This window comes from Helianthus annuus, chromosome 7 (assembly GCF_002127325.2).
Source record: "Helianthus annuus cultivar XRQ/B chromosome 7, HanXRQr2.0-SUNRISE, whole genome shotgun sequence".
Taxonomy (NCBI): Eukaryota; Viridiplantae; Streptophyta; class Magnoliopsida; order Asterales; family Asteraceae; genus Helianthus; species Helianthus annuus.
Genome location: NC_035439.2, coordinates 91,287,236 through 91,306,672, shown reverse-complemented (window position 1 = coordinate 91,306,672; position 19,437 = coordinate 91,287,236). Strand labels below are relative to the sequence as shown.

The window sequence follows — 19,437 nt, the reverse complement described above, 5'->3', positions numbered from 1 at the left end:
AACAACAATCATGCAAGCTCAGATTCGAGTTCTCTAGGTTTGCTCAGAATTTCAACTAGAGATTTCTCAAGGAATTTACATACCTCATGACTCCCTTTTCAATGGAGATCACTAATTCATACTCGGATTTTGATTTGGTCTTGATTTGCCCCTTCAATTTGATGAAATTGTGTTGATTAGGGTTTAACCCTTCTTGGTCGCCCCTGAGCTCGATCCAGAACACACACTGTGTGTGTGTGTGTTAGTGTTTGTTTTAATTAAATAACTTTTCTAGTTATCCCGCTTTAACCCCTCGTGTTTGGTTCGTTATTAAGTAGGCCACGACCTACTTATTTCTTTTAACAATTTTCCCACTTATTAACTAGGTTAAATGTTCCTAGTTAACTTAGCGGGTTCGGGAATATTTATGACTAAGTTTATTTTTGGTCCCGTTAGGTCGGGCCTTTTATAAACTTTATTTCCTCCAAAAGCCTTTATACTACATTTATTTAATATTAGGTTTATTTATTTAAAATCCTAATATTCACCGGGCTATTTTACCACTAACGGTACTTTACCCGTCTTTTAGTATTAACATGGGTTAATTACCAAACCCGTTTTCGGGGTGTTACATTAAGTCACGTATAACATGCAGTAACGGTTAGCATTAAAGTATTGCGTAGTGTGTTCGATGTGATTTAGAATAAGTAACGTATGTAACACCAAAAGTGCATAAAGCAAAAAAGGGTTCGAGTATACTCACAGCGATGATGGATTGAAGGGAGCGCTAGAGTGAGATTAGCCTGATCAAACCGATAGCATAAACGATAAGCGATACGTAAAATGGTGAGAGGTGTCAATGGATCGGACGGTAATCTAATCGGGTGGCAATCAATGGGGTGGCCGGTCGATCGGGTGACAATCCGTTCGGATGGTCATCCGATCGGGTGACCATTCGATTGGATTGTTACCTCGTTTGGGAAGGATGTGTTTGTGTATGATGGCTTGTGCTTTGAAGTTTTCGTTGTAGCATTTTGAAAACAAAGAAGTATCTCTACCTTTCAGGTCGATCGATCGGGCGGCGGTCCGATCGGGACACTTTAGTGAGAACAAGTTCACAGCAGTTTGTCACTCGACCGGATTGCAATCCGATCGGGTGACAATCCGTACTAAACATGTTTGAAAATTGTTTAAGTCCCAAACGTCACATGATCGGACGGTCACTCGATCGGACGACAATCCGATCAGGTGGTAATCCGTTTCAACGTTCAGATCCTTTGAATAGTTTGAGAAATAGTTTAAGTATGGAACCAAGTGTAGCCCGATCGGACGGCCGGTCGATCGGGTAGCAATCCGATCGGGTGGCAACCCGATCGGATGGCAATCCGTTCCGACGGTCTGATCGTCCTAACCCTTGTTTCCGTCTGAAGTGTTGTAGTTTTGAATGAGACGTTTTGTTATCTTGTTTGAACAACAGGACCTGTATCTCCTCCCAAGTGACCCGGCCGAACATGAATCACCCTAGTCCGAACAGTTTATGGTTCGAGTCGGTTGTCCATGTTCAAACCCGAAATCAATATCTCTCCCGGATAGAATTCAGATCTGGAACTAATGCATTACTAAGAATGAGTAGAATATTAGAACAAGCTCCGATTCCATCGGGTTTTGAGTGCATTGAGTGTAAAAGAGTTGAAAGAAAGTTGGAAAACCATCTTTCAATCCTTTTCCACCATGAATATGTTCAGACCTATGCAAGATCTTTGTTTATATATGTGGAAATCGTTCAGATCTAAGTTGTTCTTGGTGGATTGAAGCCAAAACATGAAGTTCATAAGAACCCCATGATGACATCATCCTAGAACACCTTAAATCTAGTGATTTCACGGTTAAAAGTTAAGATTCAAAAGATAGAAAGGTGTAAGAGTGCGTGTAGATCAAGGAAGTACAAGATTTAGGTTGGAAACTTACAAGAATCGCGAGAAATCTGAAGTAATGAGGGCTGGAGCGAGCTGGTCGGGTGAGAGACTGTCAACATCAATTGATGTGACATATTAGGGGTATTTATAGGGTTTCCTTAAAAGGTAAGTGGGGAAGTGAGTGGTCGATCGGGTGGCAGCCCGATCGGGTGGCAACTCGACCGGTTGGCCACTTGATTGGAATGTTTGGTGCGACGAGTTTTGCGGTTTCGATTCGCGTGTCAAGCGTTTCGATGCGATAGAGTTTCTCATTAAATTACTTTTAATCCCAACTACTATATCTAACATACAATCATCCTAAGTACCTTGGGTTTAGCGTTTGCGATTTGATTGCGATAGCGTTTTGATTGCGTTTCGATTATTCACCACATTATAACATAAATAAACATGCACAAGTAACACATATATAGCACACACACGTAAAACAGTATCCATAACGCATAATTCGGGTTGCGAGTGCGATTGCGATGAGCGATAAAGCGGTAAACCATGCGATAAATAGCGAATAAACCTCGATTATTAACAAGTACTCCACATAATACAACTAATGCGATAAAATAAATAGACCATCTACAAGTCAAAGAAGTCAAAACAGGAATTGAGCAAGGAGTGACAGATCGCAATTAAATCTATTCTTCCTTTGACTTCAATCTTGACTTTGACTTTAACTTTCGAAACACGGGTGTTACAGCAAATACACTGGTGTTCACTCTAGATCCCCACCCAGTCATTTTGTGTAAGATATCTTTGAGTGAAAGAGATTGTAAGTATGAATTGAGGCAATAGGTCCTGGTTTCGATTCCACAAGGGGGTTTCACATATTTATTGGGTTTTCTCCTGAATTGGTGTATAGGCATTATGCCTAATGGAGATGGATATGATCGGGTGGTTCTGCTGGTGGCACGATGATACTCGAGTGGTCTCTCAGTGATCCAAATTTGCCGTTCAAAAAAATAATAATAAATGAGTCCAGTTAGGAAAGTCTTTCTAATCCAAGTTTCTATTGAGAGATGTAACTTCAACTCCCACTTGGTGCAGAGTGAGGCATTGGTGGGCAATGATAGGAAACCCAGGGAAACCTGGGTTCGATCATTGAGCAAAACAGGTTTTATCGATAATTTCACTGTCGTGCCTACATGCGGGTGGATTACCGGGTTTTCCCAGAATTGATGGTGGACTCGAGTTACTCTCGGAGTACTCCGTTTGGTCGAGTAGGTACCCCGAAAATGTTTGGGATTGATTCTGTTGAACGTTAAAAGATACAAGTTTCAATCAATTAATTTCTATTTACTTAAAAGTCTATAACTTACATAACTTTCCATGTAAAAGATTTAAATTGCATACCATCCTAATAAAAATATTTTATTTACCTCCATTTCTAAACTGAAATATTTAATTTAGGTACGTTTCTGATATATTACATACTTACCTAATTGAAATATTCTAATCATTAAAACTTTTCTAATTGTAAGATTAAGTCAAAGTAAAATCAAAATTGAGACAAAATCTACGTTAGTATTCAATTATACTAAGGGGTTGTTTGTTTACTTCTTAATGAGTCTCTTAATGATTCAGACCTCTTACTAGTTCAGCACTTAATAGTTCAGAGTGTTTGAATCGTGAGTTGATGTCTGAATGGTTCAGACATTTGCCTCTGAATGGTTAAGCATTCTACTGAGTCTGAATGGTTAAGACTTTTAATCTGAATTAGTCAGACATTTGCCTCTAAATAGTTAAGCATTATACTGGCTCTTAATCATTTAGACCTCTTATTGGTTCAACACTTAATGATTCAGACCTCTTATTGGTTCAACACTTTACCATTCAAAAGTTGTCAAAGAGACCCTAATTTCCTTTGTTTTTCAGTTTTATACTATTGAGTGTTGATATAATTTCATACCCAAGCTAAACAAAACAACTAAGACCATTTTAGTCATTAGTAATTGACGAGGTATGGCCCGGACTGGCTAACCCGACCCGCTCATTACCTATTATTTTATTATAAATAATCACTTATATTCACGTTTATTCTAGAATGTTTCATTCTGCATGGATAAAATAGGTAACCGAATCTCCAAAATTCTGGGAAGATCATGCAAATCCCTAACTTATCGGATTATCTCCTAACTTACGGGAAGCTCTAATTGTAAACTATAAATAGAGGTAAAAATCAAAGGTATAGACATTCTGCTCTTACCAACTCTCTCTCTCTCTCTACATACTTTCTTACTTCTAAATTACCGAGACTTACTCTCACGTCAGAGGGTGGTTACTGAAATAACCTCATTCCTGTAAGGAGTCCTAACGGTGTTCTGTTTTGCAGCCAGCTGTTCGGATCGCCAAGAGTTGAAGTACTAGTCGGATCCTAATCGTTCGGGTTAGTGTTTCTTCAATTATTAAACTTAACACAATGTCCCTTAGCCCATTCAACTAGTCATTAGATTATTGACTTAAACATTAGTTTTGGCCGTCACAACAAGTTTTACCCAAACCGAGCGTATGTTTTTAATATTTAGCGACTACCGACCTTCAAGAATTCCGCATTCCATAAAAAAAGATTCTGCGTTTGACACTGGATATGATCATGCGATAGTAATTTAATCAGCCAAGTTATATATGCAACCACGTATAATATTACTTAGTTTCGTTTTTTTCCTCTCTTTCTATTTAATATATTAATCGTTTATAGACCACCGACTACTAGTACGTAACAAGTGTCATGTACCGAGGACCATAATTGTCACTTGCTGTCAACTTGGTTTGACATTTGTAGAACCCCATCTCAAGATAATAGAATGCCATTAAACATTACCTTATTATAATATATTTACTTATAATATTAAACATTACATTATAACATATTAAACATTTTCGTAGGCAGTGGCTAGATTGGTGGGTGGATTTTTTTTTGTAATTTGTTACGAAAGAGATCTTACATCCTCCTACACAGAGGCTTAAAATATTAAACCCTACTCTGGCCAGACTATCATGTTGGCGTCAAAGTTTGGCTAACGGCGTTTTCCGGGAAACCAATATCACTCACTGCTAGTGGCAAGGGCTTGCGCCGCCACAAGAGAGAATTTCTTTGGCATAACGCATGGTGGACTAAAAACCGGGATGGCTCGGGCTCGAACTCTTGACCTAGGGTCTGAGAGAACTAACCTTCATTGCTTTTATTCACCAAAGATGGCACTAGTGGGGATTGAACTTGGTTCTCCAAGGAGAACCCAAATCTTTCCAACCACTAAACCACAAGTGATGAATATAGTTATGGAGATGATACCCATGACTTGGGAGTGAGATAAGACTTTGGACCAATAGGTCTTGGGTTCGATTCTCACAAGGGGGTTTTTCCTATATTTATTGGGTTTCCTCCTAAATTGGTGTATAAGCATTATGCCTAGTGGAGATAGATATGATCGGGTGGTTCCGCTGGTGGTATGATGATACTCCAGTGGTCCGTCACTGATCCAAATTTATCGTTAAAAAAAAGTTATGGAGATGATGGTTTAACTAATTCAGTTTTCAAGATACAGAACATTATCTTTTTTACCACTTTACAACACTTTCATACTTATATTATTATTATTTTTTTTTTGTTAAATTTTTTTTATATCACGTTTTTTTGTGTTATAATTGCACTATGTTTTTATTTTGTTTAGTATCATTTAGCATTTGTATTACGAATGTAATAACTTGGTCTCTGGTTAGAGTTAATGTTTGAAATTTATACAGTAGGTAGTACTATGAGATCAAGATATTCTCCAACTGGAATTTCGTTAAAAGAGTTAACGAGGATTTTTAAATAAATTTTGCCGTAAACTGTCGCCAGAAAGGGACGAATCGGAATTGTGTGTACTAAATGATTTTTCATGAATTTTCTATAAACAATTAAGTTTTGAAAATTCTACACAAGGTTTTCTGGACTAAATTTTCAGACTATATTTTCGTATAACCAACTTTAAAATAATACTTTAAATATTTTCAGACTATATTTTCTTATAACCAACTTTAAAATAAATAAAGATTTGAGGTATTAAACTATGACTATCCTCGAATGTATACCTGTAAAGGAGTAATTAATCATATTGTGACAAATACAAACAAAACATTTCAAATTTAAAACAATCTTAAGCGGATAATTTGAATAATAAAGATTGTAGTTAATGAGTTTGTTGGTGTATTCCATATATTAGGTGCCATACCACCTGATAGACAAGTGGAATTGCATATTATTAACCTGGCATCGGGTGTTGCTCCAATAACATACGTCACATGTACACAATAGTTGAGTTGTTGAAGAACCAAGTTTTGGATTAAATTAAGCAATTACTAGAGGCAAGGGTGCTAATCCAGATATAAAAAAATGTAAAAGAGGGTGTAGAGTTTGATGGATAGGCTGGGTGGCGCCCCACCTTCACATCAGCTAATAACGCCCCTGGCGTTGCATCTCCACCCCGTGGGCGCCAAAGGGAGCCTTAAAGGGGCTCTTGTGAGTTTAGTGGCGAGCGTTAATGGGGAGGCTCTTGTGGATCGCATGTTGTAGGTGAGGAAGTCAATCAAAACCCCACACTTGGATGGGGCGCCATTCATAGCCAAACCATACCGGGTAAAAAATAAATAAAAAAAGCCTACTAAATCGTATGGACCGAAGATTGTCATTAATACATAGTACATGAGCTATACATGTGTGATGTGGGGATGGAGCGCCACACGAGGACTCGGTTATTGTAAAGATACCTTAGAGTTGAATCAAGGTTAAATATTTTTTATTCAAGTTTTAGTTATTATAGTGTCTATTACTCAACAAATCGGTTTTACGCTTACTGCTTAGAATTGATAACTCAACGGTGTCATACATAGTTTAAAGTTTAAACAAGTTTAAACTGAGAGATATAACCAAGATTAAAATATGCATGCATAAGTTATTTCTTTGTTTGGTAAAAAAATATAAATACCCAAACGTGTATTTAAAGCTAATGAATTCTTTGAAACCGTTTAGCATTGGTTTGAATTAGGGATGGACATTTTTTTTTCCTAAATACTCGTATTGTATTTATACTCGTACCGATTTTTTGTATTCAGTAGATATATTGGTGCTCAGTTTTATTGATTTCGATATTCGGTAATTCGATATCGGTACAGATAAAAAAGGGCACTAATGCCGAATTTTTTTATAGAACTTTAAAAGTTTTTTTTATATCATGTTTTATTTCCTATTATGGTACTTGTATTGATTTTACTTAGTTGATACCAGTATCGCATTGGTATCCGTACCAATTTTACCTATTTAATAATCGTACCATATTGTTATTCGTGCTGATTTTACCTACTTAGGTTATGTGTACTGGGGCGTTTTAGCCCTTCATCGCGCCATTATGGCGCCGCGAACACCGCCCCCCCGGCGCTATGTTCGAAATTTTTTGTGCAGCGCGATAATAATCGCGGCGTGAAGAGGTGAAGGTTTGAATATTATGACCGTTACAAAATGAATTAAAAAAATAAAAATTAAAAAAGAGTAATGATTACACAGGGGCTTTATGACTACGGCCTGAAATTACATAACGCCCCATAAAGCCCCGGGGTGACGTGGCATGCCACATGTCGCATAACGCCCCTAAAAGGGCTTTATGACTACACATGCCCTTAGTACCCGTAGGAATGCCCAACTGAAATAAAAAACAAATTGGTACCAAAACGGGTACTGTACCGAAATACCCGTACCCGTATTGTAACATCCACAAAATATTAATTTAATTATCATGTTATTGTGATGTTTAAAATGAAACTTTATAAGGCTATAGGGTGTGGTCATGACACTTATGGTTATCATGACCCTCCACATCAGCGCCATGTCACCCACTTTTAATCCACCATTCAAAACCACTACCCTAAGTCCCCCCGTAGTGGGCCGTTTTTTTTAAAAAAAATTCAAAAAAAAAAAACGCCGGGTAACGCCGAGATCCCCACTACATAGGGCGTTTCCGGGCGTTTTTTTTTTTGAAAAAAATTTAACCCAGCGTGTTTATTAAAACGCTTCACCATGGTTTGAATGCCCAATCCCAACTCAAACGGCTAGTTTTTTTTTTTTTTTTTTTTTTTAATTTCATTTCCCCCCTATGTATATAAACTCATTCATTTTCAACCAAAAAATCACAAAATCCCTCTAAAAAATACAACCATTTTATAAAAAACTTGATGGATTCTCCTAGTTCTTCATCCATGGTAAATTATTACTACAACGAGTTTTTTGCGGATGGCAATGGTTCAACCGATGAGGAGGTTGAGCAAGAGGCGGTTACGAGTGCTTGTCAACTAGCGATGAGATATGTCGAGCATTGTCGTCGCCCCCAAGCAAAAAAAGGTAAAAGAGGTTATATTGAACGAGACCGACACGGGGCACACGATCGTTTGATGAAAGATTATTTTGATGAGGAGCCGACATATTCGAACGAAATGTTTAGGCGTCGTTTCCGAATGAGTAAGCGGTTATTTCTACGCATAGTCGACGACTTGGAAGCCAACTACGATTATTTTAAACAAAAAGCGGATGCGAGAGGGGAACTTGGATTTACCGGTATCCAAAAGTGTACGTCGGCGTTACGAATCCTTGCTTATGGAAACACTACCGACATCAATGACGAGTATCTAAAAATGGCGGAGAAAACAACGAGAGATAGCTTGGAGCATTTTTGTCGCGGTAAAATTCCTATACTTTACTTTTTTTTTTTAAACCTCGAGTATGTTTACAACTTATTTTTTTAAGCTTATGTTTGTCTAATTTTTTTTAAGTCCAATAATTCCTATACTTTACTTTTTTTTTTGTCTATGTTTTTTTATAAAGGTATAATTGATGTGTACGGTGCGCGTTATCTTAGAATGCCCAGAATTATGTGCCAGAAGCCGTTCAAGAGGAGCATCCACAGGCGTCAATGGAAGAAAGAGTGAATAATGCGCGAGAGTTGCGTTACGAACCGTACCATTCCCAGTTAATGGTTGATTTGCTACACCACGCATGGTCGGTTCGGTATGTACCACCTGAGGGAGAGGAAGAAACGGAGGACGAGGAAGACGAAGTTGGCGAGGGTGAAGAAAGCGAAGATGAAAACTAGTGTTTTTTTTTTTTTTTTATTTCAGATTTTAATTTTTTTATTTCTAGTATTGTATTTTTTTTTATTTAATCGGATTTTAATTTTTTTATTTCTAGTATTGTATTTTTTTATTTAATGAAGTATTTAAAGTTTAAAAAAAATAATTGGGAAATGATTGCATGGGCGTTATTGGAATAATGCCCCACTACACCACTTTATGCTATAATGCCCCATGCTGACTGGGATGACACGTGTCGGATAATGCCCCATGGTGGGGGCATTATAAGTTATTACCACTACACATGGTCTAAGGGTGTGGTCATGATCCAAACAATTATTTTCTTATTTTAATTTATTTTTGTGAAAAAAGAAAAAGAAATATTTAAAAAGGAAAGTAGGTTCATGGTTGCCATGGATTAATCCATGCCAACCATGGTGGATGAGGCAAGAGGATGGTGTAACAATTTATTGTCCTATGTGGCATTGATGATCCAACTCATGCCCCCCACACCCGTTAGCCTAACTAGAAATATTTAACCTTAGTTAATAAAGTATAGATAATAGTAAAAATAAGTGGGTTATGGCCTATTATATAAATAAAAAAACAACAAAAAACAATGAAACAGATTACCCGATTACTTGGATTTTAATATATATATATATATATATATATATATATATATATATATATATATATATATATATATAGGACAAAGATCCGTTAGGAACCACCCTTTATTGCGAGAACCGCGAGAACCAGTGTGAACACAAACAGTAATACCTAAAAAAATCTAAAAAACACCCAAAAAACACCGCGAGATCCAACTCATGTGGGGTGGGGTGGGGTGGGGGGGTTAGGTTTTTTTTAGGTTTTTTGAGGGTTTTAGTTTTTAGCATTTAGCTTGGGGGGGTTAGGTTTTTTTTTTAGGGGGGGGGGGTGGGGGGTTTAGGTTTTTGGGGGGTGGGGGTTAGGTTTTTTTTAGGTTTTTTGAGGGTTTTAGTTTTTAGCATTTAGCTTGGGGGGGGGGGGTTAGGTTTTTTTTTTTGGGGGGGGGGGGTTAGGTTTTTTTTGGGGGGGGGGTGGGGGGTTTAGGTTTTTGGGGGGTGGGGGGGTGGGGGTTAGGTTTTTTTAGGGTTTTTTTAGGTTTTTTTTAGCTATTTTAGCTTGTGTTCACATTGGTTCTCGCGGTTCTCGCAATAAAGGTGGTTCTCGCATGAACCTTACCCTATATATATATATATATATATATATATATATATATATATATATGTATCACCATGATATAGTTTTAAGATAAAAAAAGAGTTAATTACTATTTTCGTCCCTGAGGTTTGTCAAAAATAACAGTTTCAGTCCATTAGTTTAAAAATTGCGAATTCAGTCCATTAGTTTCATTTTCGTAACCATTTCAGTCCACTAACTTAACTCCATCCATTTATTTTGTTAACTTTGAGTTAACTAACTAATTCAAGGACGGTTTGCGTCAGTTTTAGAAACACAGGGACTTAAGTGTAAACTCTAAAATATTAAAACAAAAAAAATAGTAAATTCCAAAAAATCAAAAAGATTCCAAAAAATCAAACAAATTCCAAAAAATTCTAAAAAATAATAAAACTTCTAAAAAATCATAAAAATTCTAAAAAAAATCTAAAAAATCCAAAAAATCCGTTTCGGCGCAAACTGTTTCGAGCCCGAACTGTTTCGAGCTGAACCGTCCGTACCGTTTCGACCCGAACCGTTTCAAGCTGAACCGTTTCGACGCGAACCGTTTCGACCCGTACCGTTTCGAGCCGAACCGTTTCGACCCGTACCGTTTCGAAGCCGAACCGTTTCAAGCCGCACCGTTTCGAACCGAACCGTGCCGTTTCGAACCGAACCGTTTCGAGCTGAACCGTTTCGAACCGAACCGTGCCGTATCGAACCGAACCGTTTCGAGCTGAACCGTATCGAACCGTACCGTTTCGACTCGAACCGTTTCGAAGCCGTACCGTTTCGAAGCCGAACCGTTTCGGTTCGATACGACACGGTTCGGTTCGAAACGGTTCAGCTCGAAACGGTTCGGTTTTAAACGGCACGGTTCGGTTCGAAACGGTACAGCTTGAAACGGTTCGGTTCGATACGGCACGGTTCGGTTTGAAACGGTTCAGCTCGAAACGGTTCCGTTCGAAACGGCACGGTTCGGTTCGAAACGGTACGGCTTGAAACGGTTCGGCTTCGAAACGGTACGGGTCGAAACGGTTCGGTTCGAAACGGTACGGGTCGAAACGGTTCGGCTCGAAACGGTACGGGTCGAAACGGTTCGGCTCGAAACGGTACGGGTCGAAACGGTTCGCGTCGAAACGGTTCAGCTCGAAACGGTTCGGGTCGAAACGGTACGGACGGTTCAGCTTGAAACGGTTCGGGTTCGAAACAGTTTGCGCCGAAACGGATTTTTTGGATTTTTTAGATTTTTTTAGAATTTTTATGATTTTTTAGAATTTTTTTATTATTTTTTAGAATTTTTTGGAATTTGTTTGGTTTTTTGGAATCTTTTTGATTTTTTGGAATTTACTATTTTTTTTGTTTTAATATTTTAGAGTTTACACTTAAGTCCCTGTGTTTCTAAAACTGACGCAAACCGTCCCTGAATTAGTTAGTTAACTCAAAGTTAACAAAATAAATGGATGGAGTTAAGTTAGTGGACTGAAATGGTTACGAAAATGAAACTAATGGACTGAATTCGGAATTTTTAAACTAATGGACTGAAACTGTTATTTTTGACAAACCTCAGGGACGAAAATAGTAATTAACTCTAAAAAAAAAATCACGAAATTTTTTTAAGCATGGATATACTAATAAATTCTCTAATTACGGCCACGATTTTATATACAAAAAAGATTTATGTAACTGACTCTTAATAAATATCTTAAATAAAATAAACCGCAATTTACGGTCGTATAAACAGGCCCCAGCGATGCAGAATAAAAGACTTTGGATTCCCCACAACCCACGCACCCGTGTCATCACCTATCCAATCAAACTTATCCACGTCAGCATAAAGATCTACGGTTATTCTTTTTTCTCTTTCATTTCCAAAATAAATAATTATTTGGCGGGCACTCAGAATCATTTCAAATTACCGATTTAAAACCCTAGCAACCCCTTTTCCCCAATTTTCTCACTCACTCACTCTCTCTCTCTCTACTTTCTCTCTCTACAGGTTCGTGTTCTTCACTTCCTCCTCTCTTAATTTTACTTTGCTGTTTGATTTTCGACTAGTTCGTTACTTTGAGGTGAATCGATTACTTGATTTCTGTATATATATTTTACTTTGCTGTATGATTTTCGATTAATTCGTTACTTTGAGGTGAAACGGTTACTTGATTTCTGTATATATATATGTATGTATATCTATCTCTTTCTCTCTCACACACACGAACGCACGCACGCACGCAGTTTGATTTTGTTTTCGTGGATGTATCGATCGGCTGTTTGCTGCTTTAAAGTGTAATTCGTTGTGAAGTTTTGTTAATTGATGTGTTTTACATGATTTACGGTGCTGTATGATGCTGTGATTGTGTAGTTTTTGCTTGTTTTGTTGTTGATTTTAGGTTTTTGATGCATTTTTGGTTGTTTTTGCAGGTGAATTGAGTAACAGAGTGAGAGGATGAAAATGAATGATGACGTCTGACGGTAATAATATTAAGTATTAGCAGAAATTAAGTTCATGTGTCTAGATTCTAAGTTGTAGTCCGGTTGTGTGTCTGTACATGACTGTTAGTTAACTCAGCTTGTTGAAGCAGACTGCATGTAGTTGATGAAGTATAATGTCAAGAGTGACAGAGTTCTCTATAAGCTTTTTAAGCGGTGGTCCTGCGTGAAGTAGTTGTAAAATTACAAGAATAATCACTGTTGACTTCAAAACTTCCAACATAAACAAAAGTGCTGGCTCAGCCTTCGCTTTCGTTGAAAGTGTAAGCTGAGCTGGCATTTTTTCCCTTTCCAATAAGTTCAAAAAGTGACGGCTTAGCTGACGCTTTCGTAGGAAGTCGGTGGCTCAGCCGATGCTTTTGTCAGAAATCAATGTCTTAGCTTGCACTTTTGTCGGCAATCGACGGCTTAGTGTGTTCACCTCAGCCGACGAAGCTTACTTGGTGCAATCTGATTGGTTTAAGTAGTTTTCAAAAGTCTAAACGTGATGTCTATTTTGGAAAAAAGCTGGTCAAAGATGTATATTTTAGTTATTTTCTCTGTATTTGGTGATTGTGTGTTGATTTTGTCATTTATCTACATTTGGGGACTTTTTAGGTTTAAATTGATTTTTGATGCGATTACATTAATGTAGGTACACTGGCTGTGTCTTCTGGATCTGATATGTTTGGATTTGAGCAGCAGTAGAGGAAGCAAAGAACTGATAGAATGGGGAAAGTGTCACCTAAAGAGAAAATGTCAAAGACTTCAAAGCAGAAGAAGCGCGTACATGCTTCAAACAAGTATTTGAAGCCAGGTGCGCTTGCTCAGCTTCGTAATAGCAAGGCATCAGCATCGAACGGGAAAAAGAAGGTTGATGTTATGGATGCAGAGAATAGTCAGAGCGTCGCTTTGTTTCAGAATGAATGTGCCTATGAGTATGACAGCCCTGTAATATTATCACCTGAAAAGTTCAGATATAGTAATGTGGCTGGACCACTTGATGTGCACAAGGAGAATAATTTACAGAGAACACCTAAGACACCACGTGATCCATTTCCTGAAGTGGATCGATCCGATTATGAGTCCAGGCTTGAATCTCTTCCAATGGAGTTGCTGGTAATCCACATTTCATCTCTATTTACTATTGATCGGTAAATATATGACTCATTTTTCTGTAACTTGTGATTCAAGGTCAAGATACTTTGCCACCTACACCATGATCATCTTAGAGCGGTTTTCCATGTCTCGGAGAGAGTCAGAAAAGCTGTGAGTTTTCTCTTAATCTCGAATTCATTTTTGTTTCTATACATGTCGCCAAAGGTTAATCAGTTACATATAAGAAAAGTTTCAAAAATTGGTTTGAATATTCATTCTTCAGGTTGTGATAGCTCGCCAGTTCTATTTCAACTACACTACGCCAGATCGGTCTCGACAAGAAATATTGTGCACAACAACGCCACAACCTACTGAACAATGGCCTTTTGTGAGGTTAGCATAAGAATTTTATCTTCTCTTTTGGAAACTTATCATGTTGTTTAATGATTTAACGGCGTTATATTAAATGTTTAACAGCAAGGGAGAGGGTAAAAGCAAAGATTTCAAACTACCCATCACTCCAAAAGCACCAAGGCATGGACCCCGTCCTCCGTCCCGCCTAAAGCTAACAGAAATGCGTCAGATCGCAGCGGTTTTGTTTCAAGAATCGGCGTTTCACCCTAGCTACATTGTTCCGTCTTTAATACCGAAAACGATATGCAAATCATTCGCTTCCAACCGCGTGTTGTTCTATGATGAAGAGCTTGAGCTTTGCCAGGCTGTTGCTCAGAATAAACTTCTCTAGTCTTCATTTCAGTCTTTTATTTCTGTATAGTGGTAAGCCTCTCTAGTTTCATGTTTCTTAGGTTGGTATTACTAGTGGGTTGGTAGAGTAAGAATTTTGAAAAATCCAATGGGGTGGGGGCAGTCATCAGCTTGATGAGTGGTAGAATACAATGGTTGATAATCAAATAATATGTTGAATGTTATGTTTTGTACATATTATGAGAACGATTTCATTTAGGAGTTGGGTTGTGTTTTTTTTTGTTTATGATAATACTATAGTATTGGTGGGTTTTCATGATGATTTGAACTTTATACTATTGTTGTAACTTTCTAGTCATTGCTCAAAAGAGCAGGCTTACATGTGAAACATATTTAATTTAAAAATGGCATCATACACTGGCTGAACATTTTCAAAGAGTGACACTAATACAAAATCTTGGGTTTTCAAATTTGCATAAAAACTATTGTAAAACTAAATAATCAGACATGTTTGAAGAAAAAAAAAATCAAGTTTTAGAACAAATGCTCTCTTGGTAATTAGGTAAATTAAATACTGAGCAAAATAACAATATTTAGTGTTCAAGTTAGAATAAAAAATGTTACAAAAATTTTTATTTAGTAATTAAAATGCAAGAAAAGTAGAACTTTTACCCCCTATATAGTATATAAAATGCACAATCTAATTAAAATAACATTTTCTAATAAAAGAAATCCTTACTCAATTACTTTTTATATGTGGAAAAAAGGAAACCTTGACATTATAAGGTTATACGTAGTGGGGCGGCATGCCCCCACATAGCGCCCGAAAACGCCCAAGAACACCGAAACGGAGGGCGTTATGGCCAAAATTTTTTGAGGTGGCGCGATGATAATAACGGCGTTGTGGAGATTCCTTTCAAGCTTCGGCCAATCACAAACAAGTAAGCTTTTTTATAATTAATTAATAATATTGAAAATTATTAAATAGGTAATGATGGGTAGGGGCTTTATGACTACGGGCTCTAGTGATATAACGCCCCATAAAGCCCCCGTGTGACGTGGCACGACAAGTGTCGCATAACGCACCACAAGGGGCTTTATGACTACACATGGCCTAAGATATAAATCTTTCAGCTTAATTCTTTCTGAAACACTTGCACAGTTTTACCTAATAAAAGTTCTAAGTTACTGTTTAGGCAGGTTTTGCGATGAGTTTTGTAACATATAATTTTAAGCATGAGAAGAATAAGTTGCATCGATTTTAGTTTTCTAATAAGCCAAACGCATAGGAGAGGACTTGTATGAATATACGAGTTATTATCATTTTATAATAGCTATTAACAGGGTTGTCCTTAAAAATTGGAGGATCATCAGACTTTATATGAGTAGAAAAAAATGAGCTACAATATAAAACTAAGTATAAGAAAGATAAGTAATACACGGATAAATGGGCCCCTAAAATCCAAGTGGGCAACGACTATTGTTTTACTTTTTTAGTTGGATTTTAAAATTAACATAGGCTTTTATTTAAAAAAATATATAGAGTTAATTACCTGGATAGTCCCTGTAGTTTGTCTTTTTTTTTTCATATATAGTCTCCAACTTTTCAAAATAGCATATTTGCTCCCTGTGATTTACTCATTTGTTATTCGGGTAGTCCCTAAAATGGATGAACATTGGTTTTCTCAGTTAAATATATGTAAAATGACTAAAATAGCCTTGAATATTATTAAAAAATGAAAGAATATAATTAATTAAATGGGCCCAGTATTTTATTAAATTATAAATTATAATCCCAAAACCAACCCACACCCCATCCCCTTTCTCTCTCGATCCGGCCAACCCACCGGTCGTCCACCCCATTTTCCGGCAAACCATTTATAACCGCCAATGAACATCATCAGATTGTCCCAATTTAATGTCTTCCTGTCCCAAACATCCAAACACTCATATCATCTAATCATCATCTTTCTTTCTTGATTATCAGAATCAATAAAACTCCATATTCACTCTGTTTTCAACAATAAAACAGAGTATCTCTTTAAAGCTAAACACACCCACTTATTAGCTCTTTTGCTGTTTGATTATGTTATGCAATTCTAACTTAGATTGCTATAAACCACCATGAAAATGAGAGCACTCTGTTTTTAGGCTTCTATTTTTTTCTTCTTTTTTTTAAATTGCTTGATTTCAGTCACCAATTTGGAGTTTTTATGTTAAAATCGAACTGGGTATTGTTTCAGAGGTAAATCCCATTTGGGTTTTACTCCGATTTTTACTTCAATAGTATCGTTATATCAGCATCACCATACTCATCACATGTGCACTGTTTTTTCTAACTTTCAAATTTATTCAATCCCGAATTTCCGGCAAACCATTCCGGTACTAGTTAAAGGCGAAGGTGTGAATGAAGTCTAGCAACGGTGGTGTTGTTATGCTGAAAACAACGGTGGTAGCAGATCGGGAAAACGATTTGTTGTGGTTGTTTGGATCGGAAAAACGATCCGCTGTGGTTGTTTTGGACAGAGTTGCAGACTTGCAGGTCAAGCAACAGTGGTGTTTAAATTGTTTATTTGACTTTTAATAATGTTTTATTTATTTTTCAACAAAAAAGGGTAATTTGGTCATATTATGTTAACTTAACTGAACAAACTAACGCCCATCCAAGCAATTAACTCAAATAAGTAAACCACAGGAGCAAACATGCTATTTTAAAAAGTTGGGGACTATAGGTGAAAAAATGATAAACCACAGGGACCATCCAAGCAATTAACTCAAATATATATATGAAATATAAATTTTTGTGCCTGTCCCCCACTTGTGGCCTAGTGGTAGAAGACTTGGGTTTTCCAATGGAGACTCAAGTTTAATTCTCACTTATGTCATATTGGGTTGGATATTGGGCAATGATGGTGACAAACCCACCGAGGGGGTTCAATCCTGAGTCGCACCCCGGTTTTCATCCAACTGTTACTTCAGCGAGGCTTCTCGTGTGGACGCAGTAAGATTTCTGGGGGAACGCCATAACCAAGTCTGACCAATCCAACGCAAGCCCGGTTAAAATAACATAGTTTGAATAGATCTTGACTAGAGCTGCCTTTTAAACGGTGTGATATTGAGTCACTTTTGAAAGTCACCATTAAAAAAAAAATTGTGCCTTTTGGGAGAGTGATCCCTGTTGTTACATGTGGCCGGGCCCGGCCCAGGTTAAATAACAACTAGCAAAATGTAAGAGATAAGAATAAATTATTTTTCTATGTAAAAGGTTAGCTATTAAACATTATTATTATTATTATTATTATTATTATTATTATTATTATTATTATTATATAAATTATATAAATTATAAGAATAAGAATATTGTTTTTTATCATTTTCTATTTCGTCATTCAGTGTAAACTTTTTCGTTTACATCCCATGTAGTTTAACTATGTATTTTTTTTTACTTTAACCAAATTACTTTTCTACCCCTTAAATAGTTTTTTAACGAACATGTTAATACCATTTTAGACATAGTTTTTAACTTTTCTTTTCTTTGCTATAATGAGTGTCGCGAATGTTTTTTTAGTTTAGTTTATTTTGATGAACACAAAATACTCTTTTAACATATTTTTTAACTTTTCTTTTTCTTTGATATAACGAGCGCACCGAAACCGACAGAGTTTCTATCGTTTTTTTTCGTTTACCTATTTTTACCTTTGTTATTTACTATATTGTTTTACCTTTTCTTATTATTTTGATGTTCAGAGCCGAGTTACGACGCAAATAGCATAACCCATTTAGATATTATTTTATTGAATTTTACAAATTTATTTATCGGTTGTCATGGTGTGCTATACGTTCCGAATTCCAACCGCTTCCTTGCGTAACACGCGGGTAACTACGACCCTAGTTATTATTATTATTACTACTAAGGTTGTATACTTCCTCTTATTACTAGCCGAGCGTTAGCACGTCAGTTCTCTTTAAATGATCATGAGAATTATGAAGGATAATTCAATAATAAATATCGAGACGATTATTAAGTTGAGAAGTACCGCTCTATGAGTACTTTATATCGCTAGTTGAAATACACATATTACTCGAGGTCAGTGGCGGAACTAGACCTTCAACTCAGGGGTATCCCAAATTTTTTTAGGGGTGTCCTCGTACTTGTTCAGGGGTGTTTTGTGTATAAAAATCGGGAAAATTTTTTTTTTTACACTACTGGTAAAAACTTGAGCCGTAGCCCGGGCTACGCCCGTTTACACTACAGGTCCGCCCCTGCTCGAGGTTGTACTATTCCATCGTGACAAAGCTAATAAACTTCAATTCAACATAAAAAAAAATTGTACATGAAATGGTACAAGTTTATTTAATAAGCTAAACACGAAGAAAGCGATTGTGGAGCTTGTGTGGTTCACGAGTATACTTAAATGCATGAGGACATTTATCACACCAACTACCATTCATCACTTTCCTACCTCTTTGGATTAAAAGACAACCATTTGTTTGACATGTTGACTTCAGCAGTAAAAGTGAAGACACTTTTTTTTCTCTAAACAGTAAATGTTACTTTATTTTACCCTATTATATATTATAGGTCTAAATGAGTGTGGCGGAGCTTGACCAAAATTTTCAGGGGAACGTAAAGTCATGGGACCAATTTTTTTTCCTATCGCTATGTTTTAGGTTATATATTCGTGTCGGATATTCGATTCGGGTCGGGTCAAACAATAATAACTCCAAATAAAACTGCATAATCTTCATTCATTCAAATGAGACGTTTTTACACATAAAAAAGACTAAATATTGTTTAACAAAAATAAAGACCAAATATTTATAATGATGCGATATAAATGTTAAGTACTTGGACAAATAATTACAACTCAACTCAACAATCTTTAAGATAAAAAAGAAGTCTCAACTTTGATCAAAG

General features: G+C 36.7%; 2 protein-coding genes across 2 annotated transcripts; both read left to right on the top strand.

The window, feature by feature from the left end:
• The first annotated feature begins 8,177 nt into the window (after positions 1–8,177).
• On the top strand, positions 8,178–8,903 carry LOC110901802. The gene is made up of 2 exons (XM_022148582.1): positions 8,178–8,655; positions 8,800–8,903. The coding sequence occupies exons 1-2, from the start codon at positions 8,178–8,180 to the stop codon at positions 8,901–8,903; spliced, it is 582 nt and encodes a 193-aa protein (XP_022004274.1).
• A 3,244-nt stretch (positions 8,904–12,147) lies between these two features.
• Positions 12,148–14,805, top strand: LOC110899457 (F-box protein At4g35930). Its single transcript, XM_022146353.2, has 6 exons — positions 12,148–12,246; positions 12,669–12,719; positions 13,372–13,835; positions 13,911–13,985; positions 14,098–14,207; positions 14,292–14,805. The coding sequence occupies exons 3-6, from the start codon at positions 13,446–13,448 to the stop codon at positions 14,557–14,559; spliced, it is 843 nt and encodes a 280-aa protein (XP_022002045.1). The 5' UTR covers positions 12,148–12,246; positions 12,669–12,719; positions 13,372–13,445; the 3' UTR covers positions 14,560–14,805.
• Positions 14,806–19,437: the final 4,632 nt, after the last annotated feature.

Coding starts and splice junctions, on each gene's coding strand:
- LOC110899457 (XM_022146353.2), top strand. CDS start 13,446: ATGGGGAAAGTGTCACCTAAAGAGAAAATGTCAAAGACTTCAAAGCAG. Junction 13,836..13,910: donor CTCTTCCAATGGAGTTGCTG/GTAATCCACATT, acceptor TTGTGATTCAAG/GTCAAGATACTTTGCCACCT. Junction 14,208..14,291: donor GAACAATGGCCTTTTGTGAG/GTTAGCATAAGA, acceptor AATGTTTAACAG/CAAGGGAGAGGGTAAAAGCA.
- LOC110901802 (XM_022148582.1), top strand. CDS start 8,178: ATGGTAAATTATTACTACAACGAGTTTTTTGCGGATGGCAATGGTTCA. Junction 8,656..8,799: donor CTTGGAGCATTTTTGTCGCG/GTAAAATTCCTA, acceptor TTTTTTATAAAG/GTATAATTGATGTGTACGGT.